Source organism: Tachyglossus aculeatus, chromosome 2, assembly GCF_015852505.1.
Source record: "Tachyglossus aculeatus isolate mTacAcu1 chromosome 2, mTacAcu1.pri, whole genome shotgun sequence".
Classification (NCBI taxonomy): domain Eukaryota; kingdom Metazoa; phylum Chordata; class Mammalia; order Monotremata; family Tachyglossidae; genus Tachyglossus; species Tachyglossus aculeatus.
Window position 1 is genome coordinate 126,745,531 of NC_052067.1, and position 23,578 is coordinate 126,769,108.

The 23,578-nt window shown below is 43.3% G+C and overlaps 1 protein-coding gene across 6 annotated transcripts in view; it reads right to left on the reverse strand.

Moving 5' to 3' along the window:
- Positions 1-23,578, reverse strand: part of KLF12 (Kruppel like factor 12) — a 491,848-nt gene that overhangs the window by 142,335 nt on the left and 325,935 nt on the right. For all 6 annotated transcript variants that reach the window (XM_038765801.1, XM_038765824.1, XM_038765808.1 and 3 more), the window contains one exon: positions 1,426-1,561. In XM_038765801.1, coding sequence (XP_038621729.1) covers positions 1,426-1,561 — 136 coding nt within the window. The remainder of the gene's footprint in view (positions 1-1,425; positions 1,562-23,578) is intronic.

Here is a 23,578-nt window from a genome sequence, read left to right on the forward strand (position 1 = left end):
AAGCAGAGTGGCTTAATGGAAGTCAGAGTTTATGGGTTCTAATCCCAGCTCTGCTGCTTGTCAGCTGTGTGGCCTTGGGCAAGTCACTTAACTTCTCTGTGCCTCAGTTACCTTATCTGTAAAATGGGGATGAAGACCGTGAGCCCTACATGGGACAACCTGATGACTTTGTACCTACCCCAGAGCTTAGAATAGTGCTTGGCACATAGTAAGCACCTAACAAATACCTACATTGTTATTATTATTATACCCACTGCATTCCTTGCTTGGTCAGTGGCTGGCGAATGGAAGGCAAATCTGCTCCAAGTCAAAACTCACCTGTGCTGGGCAACAGCGGCAAGGGAGAGAGTCGAGGGCGGAGACTCGTTTACTGCGCGGAAGGAGGCAATGGTAAACCACTTCTGTATTTTTACCAAGAAACTCTCTGGCTACCAGAATGATTGCAGGTGGAGGTGGGGCATTGTGGAAGAGAGTGTTTAAAACTCTGGGCCTTTCAGATGGTGGGCACAGCAGGAAGGGGTCAATGAGAATTACTTGGAGAAATAAGAACTTCTTAAAGCTCTTCAAGGTAACTTGAAGAGAATCAGCATGGTCTACTTATACAGCATGGGCCTGGGAATCAGAAGGACCTGGGTTCTAAACCTGCTTGGCTGCCTGTTTGGCTGTGTGATCTTGGCCAAGTCATTTTACTTCTCTGCACCTCAGCTACCTCCACCTGTAAAATGGGGATCAAGACACTGTGAGCCCCATATGGGACAGGGGTTGTGTCCAACTTGATTAGCTTGTTAATAGCCAAGAGGTTAAGTGACTTGCTGAAGGACACACGACGTAGGTCCTTTCCACTAGGCCATGCTGCTTCACTACTACACCCATACTCCTCCCATATTTTCCTTTTCCCTTTCCTCTCCTATAGCCTTAGAAATGTTAAAAAGATATACCTTCTAAATGTGCAGTAATCATAAGAAGACTCAAATGACTCTGTGTTCAGCCTAGTAGGAGACCACGGAGAATGATTAAGAGTATTTTGAAGTGTTGGCTCTAAAAAGTCTGTTTCTTGGTTAATTTCTTACTAATTTCTCCTTTCTGCTTGGGTTCCTTCACAAGCAGAATTGAAGGGCTTCTGATATTTTACCGAGTCAAAGAGTTTCCCAGTACGGTCGTCACCTCCCCTCCCCATTCATTTTGCCATTGGATTATCGTGGTTATTGTATTGTCATGACTTGTGTTTAAAGCTATTCCTTAAAACTATCAATTTCCTTTGCAGAAAAACATCTTTTTTTTCCTCTTGCTTGGAACAACATGAACTCAAATGGAATGATGCTGGTGTGGATGTCATCTTAAAGTAGGAAAACATATCTCTAAAACAGCAGATGGCTGGTGTTTCCATTATCTATGGAACATCCATGGCAATATGACAATACTCACTCTTGAACGGCTCTGGCTATGGAAAGGGCCGTGGATCCAGTTTCATTAACGCTATCTAAGGTCACATTTGGCAGGTCGTCATCATCACTGTCACTTTTAATTTCTCTGGGAGATAGGGCTCGAGGGTCCATTTGTGCTGAAAAAAAAGATGTATAATGGATTAAAATTAGTGTTATGCAGTTAATCTTGTTCCAAACAAAGTAAGGGCCCAAATTTCTCTTCCATGTAGTTGTGCGATCTAATCGCGTTTCCTTCATAAATCAAATGAAGAGTGAGTGAATTCTTGCAGGAAATATTTTATATACTGAAGATGTAGACATTTTTCTTTTTCTAGAGCCACTTATTTATTTGATTTAGCAACCTCACATTAGTTACTAAGGAGATCGAGCATGCTAAATTGTAGAAGTTTCAACAACTCACTATTCAGGGTCTAATTATTCAATCTGTAGATTCCCAAACCTTTCTTTCAACTTTTCTTCCTCCTGTTGCCAATCTACATTGTTCTGCAGCCTCTCTGCTAGAAATGAGGGATTCAAAAGTGGCCTAAAAATCAAGTCAGAAATTTCTACGACACCCGCTTTAGGAAAAAGACCTTCTGGAGTGGTAATCTCAACTAGTAGATAAATGAAAATTTTAGATTATTCTTTTAGCATTTCCCCCAGATAGCAGGCAGTGGTTCTTAGCGGCAATTTTATTTGCAACACCTTTTCATTAAGGTTCTGTTAGACCACAAGAAGTAACAAATTCAGAGCACCATACTAAGTCCTTGGGTGACACAACAATGTATCAGATGCCCACAACGAGTGTAAGCCTTCCTTCAACACTTTCCGATCGGTGTCTCCCACCCGAGAAGGAGGTTTCCACCGCTCCAAGGTCGCACTGGAGATGTCTGGGGTATTGTGCAGGTTTTGGGGGTTAGCGCAGTGGAGAATCTGTGCAATCTTCTGCAAGAGGCCATAGCCAGTCCAGCTGTCATGACCTCTGTACCTGTTCTCCTTTCTGATCATCCACAAAGGTGGGTGAGTTTTCTTCTCTGTGATTGTCCCTCTCAATCGATTCCTGGCACTCCCCTATTGTCGGTGGTTTTGATGCCCCTTCTTTCATTCACTCATTTAATCGTATTCATTGAGCACTTACTGTGTGCAAAGCACTATACTAAGAACTTGGGAGAGTACAATAGAACAATACACAAACACACTCCCTAATGATTATAATAACAGTGGTACTTATAAAGCGCTTAATACGCACCAAACACCGGGGTGGATACAAGATTATCAGGTCTCACATGGGGCTCACATTCAAAGTAGGAGGGAGCACAGGTATTAAATCCCTATTATCCCCATTGTGCAGATGAGGGAAATGAGGCACAGAGAAGTGAAGGTACTTGCCCAAGGTGACACAGCTGACAAGTGGTGGAGCCGTGATTAGACCTCAGGTCCTCTGACACCCAAGCCTGTGCTCTTTCTACTAAGCCATGCTGCTTCTCATCCTTCTGGAAGGATCGGCTCCTTCAGTTGCAGTCTCATCGCCCTTCACTACTCTTGCCAGCAACTGCTATTTACAGTGGTGTGTTTATTTTTTCAGGCTGTCCATCACCTTGCCCTCTCCTACCTCACCTTCCTCCTCTCCTTCTACAGCCCAGCCTGCACACTCCGCTCCTCTGCCACCGCTACTCTCCTCACTGTGCCTCATTCTCACCTGTCCCCCCGTCTATCCCTGGCCCACGTCCTACCTCTGGCCTGGAACGCCCTCCCTCCTCACATCTGCCAAATTAGCTCTCTTTCCCTCTTCAAAGCCCTGAAAGCTCACCTCCTCCAAGAGGCCTTCCCAGATTGAACCCCCTTTTTCCTTTGCTCCTCCTCTCCTCCCCAACACCGCTACTCTCTCCCTCTGCTTTACCTCCCTCCCTGCCCCACAGCTCTTGTGTTTATTTGTACATGTTTATTATTCTATTTATTAACGATGTGTATACATATATAATTCTATTTATTTCGATGGTATTGATGCCTGTCTACCTGTTTTCTTTTGTTGTCTATCTCCCCCCTTCTAGATTGTGAGCCCATTGGTGGGTAAGGACTGTCTCTGTCTGTTGCCGAATTGTACTTTCCAAGTGCTTAGTACAGTGCTCTGCACATAGTAAGTGTTCAATAAATACAATTGAATGAATGACTGAAATAAATGTTAGACGTTTTCTCTCTCACTTTTTTTCCCTCACTCACAGAGTAAATCAGTGTTGGGGAGAAAATTCAAAATTGTTCAACTTATTCCTCATCGCCCTGTTGCAGGATGTACCTGAACAAATCAGTGGCAACAGTAAATATTACAGTGATCTAACCAACATGAAAGTGGTATGGAAAAATTAAATTTCTAGATGAATTCAAGGACTTACGAGCCATTTATAACTAAAATAATGAAAAGTTACAGTCTTACAAATTCCATATTGCATGGTGGTTTTCGTGTGTGACATTAAGAAATGTGACACTGAGAAGCAACATGGCCTGTGGGACTAGAACAGGAGACTGGGAGTCGGAAGGACCTGGGTTCTAATCCCATATCACCACTTTACTGTGTGACCTTGGACAAGTCACTTCACTTCTCTTGTGCCTCAGTTACCTCATCTGTAAAATGGGGATTTAAATTGTGAGCCCCTCTTGGGGATTAGTTTGAATCTACCCCTGCACTTAGTACAGTGCCTGGCACACAGTAACAAATTAAAAAATTAACAGATTAACAAATGCCACCAAAAATTAAAAAAATCATCGTTTAAACCTTGAACCCTAACATTACATTGAAGTTAGTTTGGTTTGGTGTTTCGTCTATTTTCTGGATAAGATCAGGTTCTGCCACCCTTCAGAGAAAAGAAAATAGGCAGTTAATCCAACTGTGGTAGTTTGTCTACCTCAAAGGGATGTATTTATCACTTAATTGATGTTATCATTGTTATAATCTACATTTTAGAATTTGTTATGCTTGTTTCTAAATATGGTTTTAAAATTGATTGACTTGATTGATTGATTTGCAGGACGGCAGTTTCATTCATTCATTTGATCATATTTATTGAGTGTTTACTGTGTGCAGGGCACTGTACTAAGTGCTTGGAAAGTACAATTCAGCAATAAAGAGAGACAATCCCTACCCACAACGGGTTTACAGTCTAGTAGGGAGGAGACAGACATCAAAACAAGTAAGCAGGCATCAACAGCATCAATATAAATAAATAGAATTACAGATATATACACATCAAAACAAGTGAACAGGCATTAATATAAATGAATAGAATTATAAATATGTATATATATATATATACACACACACACAAGTGCTGAGGGCAGGAAGGGGGGGTAGATCAAAGGGAGCGATTTGGGGTGATGGGGAGGGGAGGGGGAGCTGGTTCAGAAAAAGAGCAGGGAGTAACATCATGTCCTTCCTAACTGCTTTTTTAGACATTTTAAAATCATTTGACACTACGAACAGACCAGGCCCCAGGCTACTCCAAAAAGAAATGCCCTGTCTTCAAAAGTTCACCAAGATCCTTAGGCTACTCCATGACAGTATGATCACTTGAGTCACTGATGAAAGGACTCTCCTTGACCCCTTTTTCGTCACCATAAAATACAGCAGAGCTGTACTGTAGCTTCTAGCCTGTTCAACCTACAGTACATGGCTAGGCTTGAGAATGGAACAGGAGATTAATTGAATTCAGAATATTTGCATATAAAATCTGTCCTTCCTATTCTAAGAAGATATCACTGATGGTGAAGTTCAATTGAAAGCGGGTGTGGCTGAAGAGCCCACAGTCAATCAATAAATTGATGCTATTTACTGAGTGCTTACTGTGTGCACAGCACTATACTAAGCGCTTAGGAGAGCACAGTAGAGAAGAAGCAGTGTGGCTCAGTGGAAAGAGCACGGGATTTGGAGTCAGAGGTCATGGTTTCAAATCCCGGCTCCACCAATTGTCAGCTGTGTGACTTCGGGCAAGTCACTTCACTTCTCTGTGCCTCAGTTACCTCATCTGTAAAATGGGGATTAAGACTATAAGCCCCCTGTGGGACAACCTGATCACCTTGTAACCTCCCCTGCGTTTAAAATAATGCTTTGTACATAGGAAGCAATTAATAAATGCCATCATTATTATTATTATTATTACAATACAACAGGGTTGGGAGCCACGTTTCCTGCCTATGAGGAGCTCATAATCCTGGCCACATTGTTGACGGAAAAATGCTGTCCCTTGTTGCGTGTCATGCTTCATGCTTCCAGTGCCTGGCACTCCTGTCTCACTTGCCTCCTTGTCTTGTGTTCTTTACAAAGCTCTGGGCTTTGCCCATAATAACAAATACTACACAGTACAGGCTGTATGAATGAATGAATGAGCCTGGCATAACCTGGGCAGTTTAACATCCTGGAACGCTCCCTGATATACACATCACACATTCAGAATTTGAACTATTTGCCAGATTGACAGATACTTGACAGCAGGGAATATGCTTTTTAGCTCCACTGTACTCTCCCAAGTGACTATTTCAGTGCTGTGCATACTAGATGCTCAATAACTATCACTGATTGATTGAATCCAATTGGAACTATCATATTCTTTGGGCTAACAAACTTGGCTTCTTTTATTCGATACAAAATGATTGCCACGTGACAAGATGCCTCTTGCACACGTAATAACCTTAGATTAATTATGTCTAGTCTAATAATAATAATAATGGCATTTATTAAGCGCTTACTATGTGCAAAGCACTGTTCTAAGTGCCGGGGAAGTTACAAGGTGATCAGGTTGTCCCACATGGGGCTCACAGTCTTAATCCCCATTTTACAGATGAGGAACTGAGGCACAGAGAAGTTAAGTGACTTGCCCAAAGTCACACAGCTGACAAGTGGTGGAGCCGGGATTTGAACCCCTGACCTCTGACTCCAAAGCCCGGGCTCTTTCCACTGAACCACACTGCTTCTCTGGTCTACATTCCAGGACCTGGAGAAATGATCTGTGTTCAGTTTTCCTTCCTCTTAAAAGTAAAATCTTCAACATCGAAATCATTATCACTTTTATCATAAGGCTTACTCCTCCGGGAACTGGAAAGAAGTAATTAAGTTTTTAAAAAGAGTTTAAAAATTAATATGTTTGTTGATATAATAACAGCTATTAGACTTTCATTTCCATAAAGCAGCATGAATACAACCACTTATTTCAATGATGAAAAGAATATATCCACCAATTTACAATTGTCTGATATTCACTAGAAGAGTGTCTCTGATTGTCTAAGGGCCTTTGTGATTAAAACAAGATGAACTATATCAGCATTAATAAAGAACTGCAATGTTTTTATACTACAAGGTGATTTCCCTACCACCTCACAGCTTCACTTACTGAGCACTTTTTGTGTGAGAAGTCTTTAGCACATGGGACAATACAATAGAGGTAAAAGACCCAATTCCTGCTCTCTAGGGGTTTACAATTTCACAGTACTTTGTAAAAACCACACAGAACTGATCACTTCTGGGCTCTATCAACTATTACTTCCTTTTCATTTTCTTACCTCTCCAATGTGTGATATAAATAGCCTACATTTAAATACAAGTGCAAAGCAATGAGCTAAGTCCTAGTAAGAGTATATCCACCTTAACCCTTTGAAAATGACATACGTAATAATACGTCTGAAAGTTGCACTTAAAATATGTTGACTTTGATAAGGTGGGCAAAGTTTAGGACTCTTTTTCAGCCCTTTCCCATTTGATGAGCAATGGATATGAAACAGATGGATGGATGGACAGATGCAGTTTCCTGTCAATGGAACCTTAACTCATCTCTCTTATTCAATGCACCTATTCAGTCTATCAAATCCTGTTGTTTCTATCTTCGTGACACACCTAGAATTGTCCCTTCCTCCCTATCCAAACTGCTACTCCCTCCGTCTCCTGTCTCTTCCCACTCCAGCCCAGATTTCACTCTTCTGCCTGGATCATTATTCCACAAAAATTTCTGTGCACATCTCCCCGCTCCCCAAAACCTGCAATAATGACCTTTCCATCTCCGCAGAACCAGAAACTCCTTGACATCGGCTTGAAGACATCCAATCAGTTAATCAAACGCACTTACTGAACAGTCACTGTGTGCACAACAGGGTACTAAGCACTCGGGAGAGTACACTTAACAGAGTTGGTAGGGATGTTCCCTGCCCACAAGAAGCTTACATTCTAGAGAAAGACTTACATTAAAATAAATTATGGGAACATACGTAAGCGTTGTGGGGCTGAGGGTGGGGTGAATAAAGGGCAATAATAACAATAATAATGGTATTTGTTAAGCGCTTACTATGTGCTGAGCACTGTTCTAAGAACTGGGATGGATACATGATAATCAGGTTGTCTCACATGGGGTTCACAGTCTTTATCCTCATTTTACAGATGAGGTAATTGAGGCACAGAGAAGTTAAGCGACTTGCCCAAAGTCACACTGCAGACAAGTGGTGGAGCTTGGATTAGAATCCATGACCTCTGACTCCCAAGCCCGGGCTCTTTCCATTAAGCCAGGCTGCTTCTCAAATCCAAGTGCAAGGGTGATACTGAGGGAAGGAGGAGTAGGGGAGATGAGGGCTTATTTGGCGAAGGCGTCTTAGGGGAGATATCATTGCAATAAAGCTTTGAAGGTGGGGAGAGTATTTGTCAGATAGATATGAAGGGGGAGGGAATTTCAAGCCCGAAGGAGGATGTGGACAAGAGGTTGGCAGTGAGATAGAAGAAACTGAGGTAAAGTGAGTAATAATAATAATAATGATGGCATTTGTTAAGTGCTTTTACTATGTGCCGAGCACTATTCTAAGCACTGGGGTAGATACAAGGTAATCAGGCTGTCCCATGTGGGCTCACAGTCTTAATCCCCATTTTACAGATGAAGTAATTGAGGCACAGAGAAGTTAAGTGACTTGCCCAAAGTCACCCAGTTGACAAGCAGCAGAGGTGGGATTAGACTCCCAAGCCCGTGATCTTTCCAGTAAGCCATGCTGCTTCTCCGTAGGTTGCTGTGGGAGGATTGAAGAGAGTGTGTTGGGTGGAGTAGGAATCCGTGATGTGAGATAGGAAGGGGCAAGGTGATTTAGTGCTTTAAAGTCAAGACGAGGAGATTCTGTTTGATGTTGAGGTGGCTGGACAACCACTAGAGGTTCTTGAGGAGTGGGAATCATGGACTGAATGTTTTGGGGTTTTTTTTAGAAAAATGACCCAGGCAGCAGATTGAAGTATGACTGGAGTGAGGAGAGACAGGAGGCTAGGAGGTCAATGAGGAGGCTGATTCATTCATTCATTCAATTGTATTTATTGAGCACTTACTGTGTGCAGATGCTTTAATCAAGGTGGGATATGATAAGTGCTTAGATTGAGGTGGTAGAAGTTTGGATGGAGAGGAAATGGTGGATTTTAGCAACATTGTGAAGGTTGGACCAACAGGATTTCATGACAGACTGAATAGGCAGGTTGAATGAGAAATAATGCCAAAGTTATGGGTTTGTGAGACAGAAAGGATGGTGGGGCTTTTTGCAGTGATGTCTCGTTGTGGACAGGGAGTGTGTCTGATTATTGTTATACTGTACTCTACCGAGTGCTCAGTACAGAGCTGTGCACTCAGTAAGCACTCAATAAGTAAGTTTGAATGAATGTCACAGGTAGAACAGGGTTTGACTGGGAAGATGAGGAGTTCTGTTTTGGACATGTTAAATTTGAGGTGTCGGTAGGACTCCAAGTAGAGATGTCCTGAAGGCAGGAGTAAATATGAGACTGTAGAGAAGGAGAGAGATCAGGGCTGGAGATGAAGAATTGAGAATCATCTGCATAGGGTGGTAGTTGAAGTGATCGGAGCGAATGAGTTCTCCAAAGGGATGGATTTCAATGGAGAATAGAAGGGGACCCAGAACTGAACCTTGAGGAACTCCCACAGTTAGTGGATGGGAGGCAGAGGAGGAGCCTTTGAAAGGGATTGAGAATGAGTGGCCAGAGAGATAGGAGGAGAACCAGGAGAAAACAGTGAAGCCGAGGTCAATAACGTTTCCAGTATAAGGGAATGGTAAGCATGCCAAAGGCAGTGGAGAGCACAAAAAGGAGGAGGATCGAGTAGGGGCTGTTGGATTTGGCCAGAAGGATGATCCCTGAGAGGGCAGTTTCTGTGAAGTAAGCCATATTAGTGGGGTTAAAGGAGAAACCTGGAGGAGAGGAAGTGGAGTGAGCAAGTGTAGACAACTTGTACGAGAAATCCGGAGAAAAATGGTAGGAGTGATTTGGGGTGATAACTAAAGGGATTTGTGGGGTCAGGTAGGTTGATTTTAAGATAGGGGACTGATGAGCATGTTTGAAGCAGTGGGAAAGAAGCAAATGGAGAATGAGCAGTTGAAGATGATGCTAAGGAAGGGAAGACGGGATGAGGTAAGTGTTTTGATGAGGTTTGAAGGAATGAGGTCAGAAGTTCTTAAACAAAAACTCTTCATCATTGATTTCAAAGCCCTGAATAACCTTGCCCCCTCCTACCTGACCTCCCTACTGTCGGAGTACAACCCAGCCCACACACTGGGCTCCTCTACCACCAACATACACACTGTACATCAATCGCATATCACTTGCTGCCGACCACTTGCTCAGCTCCTCCCTCTGGCTTTGGAATTTCTTCCTCCTTCATGTCTTAACAACCAGCACTCTCCCCACCTTCAAAGTTCAACTAAAATCATATCTCTTTCAAGAAGCCTTCACTAACTCCTCACTTCCGCATCCCATTCACCTTCCCATCTGTGTCAGCTTCACACTTGAGACCGTACCCAAAAAGCACCTTGATATTCTCCCCATTCCCTGCCTCACAGCAATTATGTACATATTCTTTACTCTGCCGCTTCCCCTCGCTGTATTTTATTTTAATATCAGTCACCTCCTCTATTCTGCAAACTTCTTAAGAGCAGGGATTGCGCCTACCAACTCTGGGCTCAGTGGAAAGAGCACGGGCTTTGGAGTCAGAGGTCATGGGTTCAAATCCCGGCTCCGCCAACTGTCGGATGTGTGACTTTGGGCAACTCACTTAACTTCTCTGTGCCTCAGTTACCTCATCTGTAAAATGGGGATTACAACTGTGAGCCCCCCATGGGACAACCTGATCACCTTGTAACTTCCCCAGCGCTTAGAACAGTGCTTTGCACATAGTAAGCGCTTAATACCATCATTATTATTAACCGAGTGCTTAGTAATGCTCTGCCTTCCCTGATTAATCAGACCTTCCCTGATCAAACCTTCTTTTCCACAGCTTGCTCTCTAAGCCCTGGATTTGTGACCTTTGGACATTCGATATTCACCCAACCCCCAGCTTCACAGCACTACAAATTATTTATTATATATTATTTATTCATATTATTGTCTTTCACCCACCTCTAGACTGTGAGCCCATTAGGAGCAGGGAATGTGTCTGCTAATTCTCTTGTATTGTACTCTCCCAAGTACTTAAAACAGTGCTCTGCACACAGTAAGTGCTCAAAAAATGCCATTGATTGATTGATTGATCACACACAGCAGGCCTCTGTAAATGCCACTGATCAACTGATCATTTGAAGGACTTCAATATTGGGACCTAGAGTGTCAAAAAGACATTGATTCTACTTTGAATGATTTACACAGTGCCACGTAAAGTCTCTTTCCCTGCCACTCACTATCCCTCTCTGGCATGAAATACAATGAGTGAATTACATGAGGAAGTCTTTATGTATAGGACTCTTTTATGGCCAAAGCACAGTAGTGTTGCTGGGCTATAATCCCATGACCAGAAGGCAGTGCCTTGGAAGCCACTGCAGCATTTGCCAGCTAGTTTTCAGAATTCCATATGGCATGTCCTCTTCACAGAAAAGAGCATGTCTTCCTCACAGAAGATTGGGAGTGGTCTTTTGGGGAGACCTTTTAATCACTGATGGCATAGCCCTAACAAGCTAAACCAGGACAAGAATCCAGCGGAGAAGTAGTGTGCCCTACAGAAAAGAGCACAGGCCTGGGAATCCGACGACCTGGGTTCTGATCCCGACTCCGGCACTTGTCTACTGTGTGACCTTGGGCAACTCATTTCACTTCTCTACGCCTCAGTTACTTCCTCTGCAAAATGGGGACTAAGACTATGAGTCCCATGTGGGATATGGACTATATCCCACCTGATCATCTTGTCTCTACCCCAGCACTTAATACAGTGTCTGGCACATAGTAAACACTCAACAAATAGCATTAGATCATAGGAGAAGCAGTGGGGCTCAGTGGAAAGAGCCCAGGTTTGGGAGTCAGAAGTCGTGGGTTCTAATCCTGGCTCCGCCACTTGTCAGCTGTGTGACTTTGGGTAAGTCACTTAACTTCTCGTGCCTCAGCTACCTCATCTGAAAAATAGGGATTAAGAATATGAGCCCCACATGGGATAACCTGATCACCTTGTCTCCCCCCCAGCTCTTAGAACAATGCTTCGTACATAGTAAGTGCTTAACAAATACCATTATTATTATTATTATTATTACTACAATTTTAAAAAGTGTGTTGTTTCCCAGAGCAGTGCTGTTTCAATGGACAAAAAGCAGGACTGCATCTTTAAGAAGAGCTGCTCAGACACAGGGCATCATTGCTGCCTCATTGGCAATTGAATAGTCAATATCCTAAGTCCCCTACATGCACAGAAATTTTCTTCATAGTAGGAATTTTGTTCCCTCTCAGGGTCGCACCTGGAGAGTTTCCAGTACTCTACCAGTCTCAGCTACAGGAGGGAGAGTCACTCAGAGGCATATACCATTTCATTCCTAGCTTGGGCAGTGACTAGAGAGTGGAAGGCAATCTGCTACCAGTCAAAACTCACCCGTGCTGAGCAGTAGCGGCATGGGAGAGAATCGAGGGCGGAGACTTAAGTTTACCGCATGAAAACAGGCAATGGTCAACCACTTCAGTATTTTTACCAAGTAAACTCTATGGATCCAGTACCACAACGACTGCAGATGGAGGTGGAGCGTTCTGGAGAGCTGTGTCCATGGCATCGCTACGGGTCGGAGACGACTCGACGGTATAAGACAAGAAGGAATTTTGGAGCAGGCAATCAGCAACAGAGCATGCATTTCAGATTTTTCAGTAGTTACGATGATTTGTTCAGAAATAGCCACATTCTCTTTCTCTCTTCCACAACAGGTTGCAGGAATAGTATTTGTTAAGTACCTACTGTGTGCAGAGCTCTGTACTGAGCACTTGCAGAGAACACCCAGGTGGGAATTAGACATGTTTCCTTTTCCTCGGAGGACTCACGGTCTAAGAGGATAAGTGGGGTGAAAAGACTGGAGACAGACACATCAAGAATGATGGAAATTTAAAACTCAACACTGACAAATTCACATGATGAAAACAAAAAACCTGCAGGATGATGTGGAATAATGAATTCTGTAATATAATTCTGATCATCTGTAGAAGCACTGTGGCTTAGTGGATAGACTACGGGCTGGGGAGTCAGAAGCCTTGAGTTCTAATCCCAGATCCATCTTGTCTGCTGCGTGGTCTTGGGCTAGTCACTTGACTTCCCTGTGCCTCAGTTCCTTCATCTGAAAACTACGGGTTTTGGACTGTGAGTCCCATGTGGGAAATAGACTGCATCCAACTTGATTTGCTTGTATCTACCCCTGTACTTGGAGAAGTAGCGTGGCTCAGTGGAAAGAGCACGGGTTTTGGAGTCAGAGGTCAAGGGTTCAAATCCAGGCTCCACCAATTGTCAGCTGTGTGACTTTGGGCAAGTCACTTCACATCTCTGGGCCTCAGTTACCTCATCTGTAAAATGGGGATTAAGACTGTGAGCCCCCTGTGGGACAACCTGATCACCTTGTAACCTCCCCAGTGCTTAGACCAGTGCTTTGCACATAGTAAGCACTTTATAAATGCCATCATTATCATTATTATTATTATTACTTTGCACAGTCCCTGGCACATAGTAAGTGCCTTACAAATACCACACACAAAAAAAAAATCTGTCTACTGTTAATTGTCTTGTACTCTCCCAAGTACTTAAAACAGTGCTCTATACATAGTGAGTTCTCAAAAAATACCATTGATTGATTGCACACAGTAGGCATCCAGTAAATGCCACCAGATTTATTGTTTGATGGGCTTCAATATTGGGACCCAGAGTGACAAAAAAGACTTTGATTGTAGTGCAAATGATTTGCACAGTGCCACTTACACTCTCTTTCCATGCCACTCACTATCCCTCTCTGGTATGGAACACAATATAAATAAACAGGCTGCAAATTAACCAGCTATGATCATCTTCAGTCAATCAATCAATCAGTCAATCAATCAATCGTATTTATTGAGCGCTTACTGTGTGCAGAGCACTGTACTAAGCGCTTGGAAAGTACAAGTTGGCAACATATAGAGACGGTCCCTACCCAACAGTGGGCTCACAGTCTAGAATATCTTCGACCATGAGGTCTAGAAGTTTTTCAATGGTGGCACATTGAAGTTCTAGAGCAGTTGTCCTAGTCAGTGTCACTTTTGTATTTTTGTCTCGTCTTATGCCGTCAAGTCACCTCTGACCCATAGTGACGCCATGGACACATCCCTCCCAGAACACCCCACCTCCACCAGCAATCGTTCTGGTACTGGATCCAGAGACTTTTCTTGGTAAAAATACAGAAGTAGTTTACCATTGCTTCCTTCCGTGCAGTAAACCTGAGTCTCCACCCTCAACTGTCTTCCATGCTGCCACTGCCCAGCACAGAGGAGTTTTGACTTGTAGCAGATTGCCTGCCACTTGCTAGCTACTGCCCAAGCTAGGAATGGAATGGAATGGGTATGCTTCTGCTTGAATCTCCCTCCTGGAGTTGAGACTAGTAGTCAATCAATCGTATTTATTGAGCACTTACTGTGTGCAGAGCACTGTACTAAGCACTTGGGAAGTACAAGTCAGCAACACATAGAGACAGTCCCTACCCAAAAGTGGGCTCACAGTCTAGAAGGGGGAGACAGAGAACAAAACCAAACATACTAACAAAATAAAATAAATAGAATACATATATACAAGATAAATAAATAAATAAATAAATAAATAAATGAATAAATAAACAGAGTAATAAATATGTACAAACATATATACATATATACAGGTGCTGTGGGGAAGGGAAGGAGGTAAGATTGGGGGGATGGAGAGGGGGATGAGGGGGAGAGGAAGGAAGGGGCTCAGTCTGGAAAGGCCTCCTGGAGGAGGTGAGCTCTCAGTAGGGCCTTGAAGGGAGGAAGAGAGCTAGCTTGGCGGATGGGCAGAGGGAAGGCATTCCAGGCCCGGGGGATGACGTGGGCCGGGGGTCGATGGCGTGACAGGCGAGAACGAGGCACGGTGAGGAGATCAGCGGCAGAGGAGCAGAGGGTGCGGGGTGGGCTGTAGAAGGAGAGAAAGGAGGTGAAGTAGGAGGGGGCGAGGTGACGGAGAGCCTTGAAGCCCAGGGTGAGGAGTTTCTGCCTGATGCGCAGATTGATTGGTAACCACTGGAGATTTTTGAGGAGGAGAGTAACATGCCCAGACCGTTTCTGGACAAAGACAATCCGGGCAGCAGCATGAAGTATAGATTGAAGTGGGAAGAGACACGAGGATGGGAGATCAGAGAGAAGGCTGATGCAGTAGTCCAGACAGGACAGTATGAGAGCTTGAACGAGAAGGGTAGCGGTTTGGATGGAGAGGAAAGGGCGGATCTTGGCAATGTTGCGGAGCTGAGACCGGCAGGTTTTGGTGACGGCTTGGATGTGAGGGGTGAATGAAAGAGCGGAGTCGAGGACGACACCAAGGGTGCGGGCTTGTGAGACAGGAAGGATGGTAGTGCCGTCAACAGAGATGGGAAAGTCAGGGAGAGGGCAGGGTTTGGGAGGGAAGACAAGGAGTTCAGTCTTGGACATGTTGAGTTTTAGGTGGCGGGTAGACATCCAGATGGAGATGTCCTGAAGGCAGGAGGAGATGCGAGCCTGGAGAGAGGGCGAGAGAGCAGGGGCAGAGATGTAGATCTGGGTGTCATCAGCGTAGAGATGATAGTTGAAGCCGTGGGAGCGAATGAGGTCACCAAGGGAGTGAGTGTAGATCGAGTGTAGATCGAGTGTAGATCGAGTGAGTGTAGGGTACTAGAAACTCTCCAGGCGTGACCCTGAGAGAGGAATTGTATTTTATTCACCATCAAATAGCAAGGGAGGATCAATGCAGTAATTTCATCCACATCAGGGCAATGCCCATCACCTAATACCCCCACAATAATAATGTTAAAAATAATAATTGTGGAATTTGTTATTCCACTAAGCGTTTAACAAATACCATCACTATTATTATGTGCACTACAATAAGGCACAGTACTGAGCCCTGGGGTGATGCAAGCAAACTGGGTTGGGCACTGTCCCAACCCATATGCGATGCACAGTCTTAATCCCCATTTTACAGAAGATGTAACTGAGGCCCAGAGAAGAGAAGCGACGTGCCCAAGATCATGCAGCAGACAAAATGGCAGATCCTGGAATAGAACTCAGGTCCTTCTGACTCACAGGCCTGTGCTTTATTCACTAGGCCAAGTTACTTCTCCATAGGCACAGTGTCGGACGAGAATGGATACCAGCTGGATACCCTGATATTTGCTCTTTGAATTGCTGACAAGGAGATCCAATAAACACAGTGGACAGAAGAATATGAAAAGCACAATGATGTAAAACTGACAATGTGACATAGCAAAACATATCCAGGACCTCCTGGGGCAGACAGACCAATCGGCATGCAAAAAGTAGAAACAGAGCAAGGGTTTGGCCACGCCAAAAATCAGAATTACAAACAGCAGCAAAGAGGCAGGGAGCAAAGCCAACAGCCTAGGACAACCTTTACTGCCACGCATCGACGAAAGCCTTGTCGGTCATAATTCAGTCAGGTTAGCCATTCTCACACATGGATAAAATCTCGCCATCAGTACGGTCATCCTTGAACACAAAGGACAGCTGTGTATGGACAAGCGTGACAGTACTAAACTCATCTTCATTTGTAAAACATAGATCCATCCCTTTCTCCTTACAGCTTTCAATTAGTGAAGCAGGAGTTTTATCTCACCACGTTTTTCTGGAACATGGTTTCGGCTCAAATTTACTTTCCGCAGAAAGGCTTGAAGGCTGCTAGGAATTATTTTAAATCAACAGCTTGGATTTAAAATGAAATCAAGTCCCAGAGGGTTTTGATAAATGCAATTTCAAAAGTGAGAGAAAAATCAACTGGAAATTGAGTGGTTTTGCTTCAAACATCTGCTATATTGAGCCTAGTTAGATGCTGTTTAAATGACCCATTAGGGTACTATTATTTACTGGTTCAAAAATAAAAAAAAGATAAAATGGGATGTAAGCATTCCAGAATATCGTGACCTAGAGGCACATTTAATTTCAAAGACTTCTGCTTTCTCCCACCAAATCAACTTGCCCAATGTTGTACTTTTCTAAAATGTACAAAAACTACTACATTTTGAAATGACTTCATATGGGATAGTCGTACCATTTCTATTTGTTTTTAATCATTGAATTTTTCAACTCTGTTTAGCTTTTCCTTTTTGGAAATGTCTCACACTTCAATTCAGTATTTTCTGTCAAGTTCATAAAACTGTGACATTCTCTGTGCTTATCAGCAGCAAACAACCATCAGGGTGGATACTGAGGAAAGGAAAGAAATTGTGCTTGGCACATAGTAAGCGCTTAATAAATACCATAATAATAAAAATTGGGATGTTCTAATTCTGAAGGAGGAAGAGGAAAATAGAAAATGTTATTTAGTATGTCATGAGTTTTCTATCTTACCCTACTGGATTGTCCTATATCTGTAGGAGCAAAGTAAAGGGCATTTTCATAGAGTCAAAGTTCCTCAGACTATGTGAGTTAGCACTGAGGAAAGCGTTCAGTTAACGCGGGGCTCACAGTCTTTATCCCCATTTTACAGATAAGGTAACAAGCACAGAGAAGTTAAGTGACTTGCCCAAAGTCACACAGCAGACGAGTGACAGAGCCGGGATTAGCACCCACAATTAGCATGGGATTAGCCCGTGGAAAGAGCACAGGCTTGGGAATCAGAGGTCATGGGTCCAAATCCTGGCTCCGTCAGTTGTCAGCTGTGTGACTTTGGGCAAGTCACTTAACTTCTCTGTGGCTCAGTAACCTCACCTGTAAAATGGGGATTAAGACTGCGAGCCCCCCGTGGGACAACCTGATCACCTTGTAACCTCCCCAGTGCTTAGAGCAGTACTTTGCACACAGTAGGCACTTAATAAATGCCATTAAAAAAAACAACAAAAAACCTCTAGCTCCCAAGCCCGGGCTCTTTCCACTAAGCCATGCTGCTTCTTGAGTGCTTACTACACAACTGTAAAGTACAATTCAGCAACAAAGAAAGACCATCCCTACCCAGTAACGGGCTCACAGTCTAGATGGGGGGAGACCGACAACAAAACAAACCAAGTAGTCAGGCTCCAAAAGTACCAATACAAATACATAGATTTATAGAAATAAACAAATCATGAATAAAATAAATAGAATAATAAATTTGTACATATATACACAAGTGCTGTGGGGCTGTGAGGGAGGTAGAGCAGATCCTGCAGTGCATCTAGGTGAACCTGGAGCTGCCCCCCATGCAGGGGCAGAGGTACCCCAATCTGGATCGTGGAAGCTGGGTCTTGCCCGGCTGGTCACGGAGAGCCGTCGTTGTCACCATTGTGGGAAGGTTGGGAAACGGGAAGTGGGCACCTGGGCAACACCACAATGTACCCTATGACCAAAAAACTGTCATTCAACCCCTTCGCTCTGGGATTTGGAAAATTTATAGGACACTCGGACAAATCTGTAAGCCAAGCCAATGCCTCTTAGGCAAATCACATCCCCACTGTGGACTTCCTTCTGGGAAGTTGACTTATGCAGATGGATATAGCTGGCTTTCATAACTGGCCCATGTCCTTCCCCTGGCCTGGAATGCCCTCCCTCCACACATCCGCCAAGCTAGCTCTCTTCCTCCCTTCAAAGCCCTATTGAGAGCTCACCTCCTCCAAAAGGCCTTCCCAGACTGAGCCCCCTTTTTCCTCTCCTCCTCCCCACCCCCCCGGCCCTACCTCCTTCCTCTCCCCACAGCACTTGTATACATATTTGTACAGATTTATTACTCTATTTATTTTACTTGTACATATTTACTATTCTATTTATTTTGTTAATGATGTGCATCTAGCTTTACTTCTATTTATTCTGATGACTTGACACCTGTCCACATGTTTTGTCTGTCTCCCCCTTCTAGCCTGTGAGCCCGTTGTTGGGTAGGGACCGTCTCTATATGTTGCCAATTTGTACCTCCCGAGTGCTTAGTACAGTGCTCTGCACACAGTAAGTGCTCAGTAAGTACGATTGAATGAGTAAATGTCCATCGAAAGAAAGAGTGCTTTATGGGGAAACAAAAAAAATCAAAAGGGGAGCTATGGATTAATTCTTGCAGACTGCAGGTGTGTTTGCAGCCTTGTAACTGACATTAACATGAACTAACTGGACTCGTCTTTGCAGAACTCTACTATTACACTGATGTTACACTGTTCTATGAATATACTCATTTCTTTTTGAAGAAGGTCTGCATTTCCGCGGTTGGGAGGAGACATCTTTACTGAGGAAAGCCGGAGTCCCACATCAGGAAGAGATCTTGAGCATTTAAAAAGGAAGGGGCTGACAACTGCCTAGAAAGGAAGGAAGGGCACAGCATCCATGGCACTGCATCCACACTGCAGGGGTTAAAGGCCTATCATTCTCATTCTTGGTAGCATACGGTCCTCTAAAAAAGATGAATGAATGGAGCATTTCTTCCTTCTCACCAATCCTATTTGGGTTGGACAATCACTCTAACAAGCACACGTGAAGGTAACTCACCAGAGTAGATGCTGATTACCATCCACATCAGTCCTAATCTCCCGGAACCAGGCACTGTGAGGGGTGTCTCAGTGATCAGTCACTCTACTGCAGGGTTTCCATGGGTAAAGGCGGTAAGGAGCAAAAGCTCAATTTAAATCCACCTCGTTTTTCTTGTTTAGAAGCAGAATTTGGGTCTGTACTGAATTAACATTACTTGAGTGATTTTCAGTCTTGTTGTCCACTAGTACAAGCGTAAAACTGGGTTTTATTTTGACTTTTTGATGCTTAATGTAATGTTATATGATAGGAATAGAATATTGACAGCATTTACATTAAATTTTAGTGTGTGCTGATTTCACCTCTGGTGTGTGTAGGTGCCGTGGATGTGAAAACAGAATTTCAAGGAGTTAGTTTACTGAAAGACAATCCAAGACATTGAGAGAAAAAAAGAAATGCACTAATATGTTGTCCCTCCAGTTTTCCTCACATCCTACTCCTGACTTGCTCCCTTTGCTCTTCCCTGCCCCCTCCCAGCTCTGCATCATTAATGTATATAACTGTAATTTTTAATAATTTCTATTGATGTCTGTCTCCCCCATTCAAGACTGTGAGCTCACTGTAGGCAGGGAATGTCACAGTTTATTGTTGTACTTTCCCAAGAGCTCGGTACAGTGCTCGGCACACTGTAAGTGCTTAATAAATACAACTGAATGAACAAATTAATACCAAGAGAGAAAAAGTGTTCTATCCTTAACCACTTTAGGAAGACTACTGACATGAATCTGGGCCCTACACTGCTTTTCAAACCCAATTATTTCTCTATTGGATAATGCCTCTTCTTGGTGTCACATAGGAAAGACATTGAAGACGTGAAAAGCTAAGGTTTGGATAGGGATCTTCTTTCCATTTAAATTCTGAACTAACTTTGGTTGCTGGGTTATGTACAATTTGAATCAACCAGAAATGCTGTTTATTCAGTAAGGGACAGAGATAAACCTGAAATAAACAAAGAAGATACTAAACTAACTCACATTGGGGAAACCGGACGTCTTTCTGAATAGTACGTGTGGGCCAGTACAGATGAATTTGCCACTGGAGTATTCTGCCTATTAATCAATTAATCAGTGGTGTTTGTTGAGCATTTACTGTGATTACAGCACTGTACTAAGCACTTTAGAGAATATACTATGAGTTGGCAACCCCCCCCCCCCCCCCCCCCACATGGAGTTTACAGTGTAGTACGGGAGATAAAGTCTTAAAATAAATTACAAAAATGTACAAATAAATGTGGGGTCAAAGGTGGCGTGACACAGAAGGTGAGTGAGCAGGTAAAATGAGGGATTAGTCTAAACTGCAAACTCCTGGTAGGCTGGACACCTAACTACTAGCTCTGTTATACTGTACTCTTCCCCAAACACTTAGAACAATGCTCTGCACCCAGTAAATGCTAAATAAATATGACTGATTGATTAATCAGGGAAGGTTTCCTGGAGGAGAGGTGATTTTCATAGGGTAGTGAAGATGGGGAGAGTTTTGGGCTATTGGATATGAATGGGGAGGGAGTTCCATGCAAAAGGGAGGATATGTCTACTGTCTACTTGTTTTTGTTTTTTTGTCTGTCTTCCCCTTCTAGACTGTGAGCCCGTTATTGGGAGCAACCATCTCTATATGTTGCCAATTTGTACTTCCCAAGTGCTTAGTACAGTGCTCTGCACAAAGTAAGCGCTCGATAAATATGACTGACTGAATGAATGAATACGGGCAAGGGACTGGAACTGAGATAGATGAGACCGAAGTCGAGAGAGTGGGTTGGCATTAGCAGGTCTGTTGTAGGGAATCAATGAGGTAAAGTAGGAGCCGGGTGGAGCTGATTGAATTTATTAAAGCCCATAGTAAGGAGTTTCTGTTTGATGTGAAGGTGGATCGAATTTTTTTTTTTTGTTTTTAGAAGAATGATCCATAAGGCAGAGTGAAGTAGGGGATTGGAGTGGGGAGAGACAGGAGGCAGGGAGGTCATTAAAGAAGCTGATTCAGTAGTCAAGCTGGTATATAAGTACTTACATTAGTGTGATAGCAGTTTGGATGGAGAGGGAAAGGTGGATTTAGAGATGTTGCAAAGCTAGAACCAACAAGCTTAAGTGACCGACTGCCTATGTGGGTCGAATAAAAGAGATTAATAGAGGATAAGTCCAAAGCTATAGGCTTATTATACAGGGACGATGGTGGTACTGTCTAGAGGATGGTAGTGCTGTCTACACTGATGAAAAAGTCAATGGGAGGGCAAGCTTTCCGTGGGAAGATGAAGAGTTCTGTTTTGGACATGTTAGGTTTGAGGTGTCAGCAAGATACCCAAGTAGAGAAGTCCTTAAGGCAGAAGGAGATGTGAGATTGCAGAGAAAGAGAGAGGTCAGCTCTGGAGATGTAGATTTGGGAATGATTAACGATGGTAGTTGAAGCTGTGGAAGGAAACGAGTTCTTCAAGGGAGTGGGTGTAGAAAGAGTATTAGGGGTACCCAGAACTGAAGTTGGGGGACTCTCACTGTTAGAGGCTGGGATGGTGAAGAGGAGCCCATAGATACCCCAGCACTTAGAGCAGTTCCAGGAACATAGTGAGCACTTAACAAATACCACAGTGAATTAATTACCGGCCAAAGGCCATAATGGAAAGCACCCTGTAGGTAGACACAAATCAAGCACCATACCTTCATAGAATCTTTCACCAAATCCCCGTTCCTCTTATCATTATTATCATTATCATTAATAATTCATTCGTTCAATCATACTTATTGAGTGCTTACTGTATGCAGAGCACTGTAGTAATACTAATAATAACTGTACTATTTGTTAAGCTCTTACTATGTGCCAACCACCGTCCTAAGTAGTTAAAAGATAATCAGGTTGGACACAATCTCTGGGGCTCACAGTTTAAGCAGGAGGGGACTAGGCATTGAATCTCCACTGTACAGATGAGGAAACTGAGGAATAGAGAAGTTAAGTGAGTTGCAGGGAATGTCTGTTATATTGCTATATTGTTCTCTCCCAAGTTCTTAGTACAGTGCTCTTCACACAGCTAAGTGCTTAATAATAATGATAATAATAGTAATACTATTCACAGACTGACTGACTGACTGACTTATTGAAGGGTAACGTGTTGTCATTAACAACTTTTCCACTTCTCCTATTTCTAAACTGAACTGAGCTCATTACTGTGCTATGAAATGATACAATTTGTAAAGCACTTTGTTACACAGGAAGCTGAGGCCCATATCACTACGATTGTTTAAAAAATACTCAAATAACAGAGAAGTGCAATATATGTTGTGCTTACTTTTGACATTTCTCACAAAATAACAACTGCCAGAATGAGGCTTAATGGATCTGTCATACTGATGTAGCATGCTTATTTCTTGTTGATTCTCTGCCCTCACATAGCTCAGGGCTGGGGCCAGAAATGTCTCAAAGAGTCACAGATGTTGATCTCTGAAAATCAGTGAACCACATCTCAACAAGGTTTTCCAGTGCCCGAGGATGTTCACCTACAGCCAGGTGCTGCTGTTTGGAACTACTGAAGATGCAAGAGGTTGCAAATTCAAATACCGTGCTACTGTTCAGGTTTTAGCTATTGGATTGATGAAGAGACCTTAGGAGCAAATAAATACACAGTATCATGATTTACTAGATTCCTCCCTTTCATTCTTAAAATGAGAGCAGCAGATTCTTCAGAACGTGACAGAGCATTAGACATGCTCTAGCGGCTAAAAAATACAATTTTGCCACGTTTCTCTTTCACTAAGCTTCAAAGTCCAAATCTCCCTACCCATCTCTAGAGTCTTACGTCAGATTTACGTGTGACATTGTGTTTCTTCCTTACTAGATTTTCCAGTAGAAATTTCATATCAGCCATGATTCCACCTCAAATAATGCTAGCAGTGAATGAGTCACTGGTAGAGGAGACAGGTGAATCCTCTTCCTGCCTCTGAACTTTCCCAAGGGACATTAACCTGGTTCAGGAACATCTCACATTATTATTATTGTTATGGTATTTGTTAAGCGCTTACTATGTGCCAAGCACTGTTCTAAGTGCTGGGTAAATAAGAGGTGATCAGGTTGGATGCAGTCCCTGTCCCACATGAGACTCACAGTCTTCATCCCCATTTTACAGATGAGGTAACTGAGGCCCAGAGACGTGAAGTGACTTGCCCAAGGTCACACGCTTCTCACTCCCCTGATCCCTGGCCTC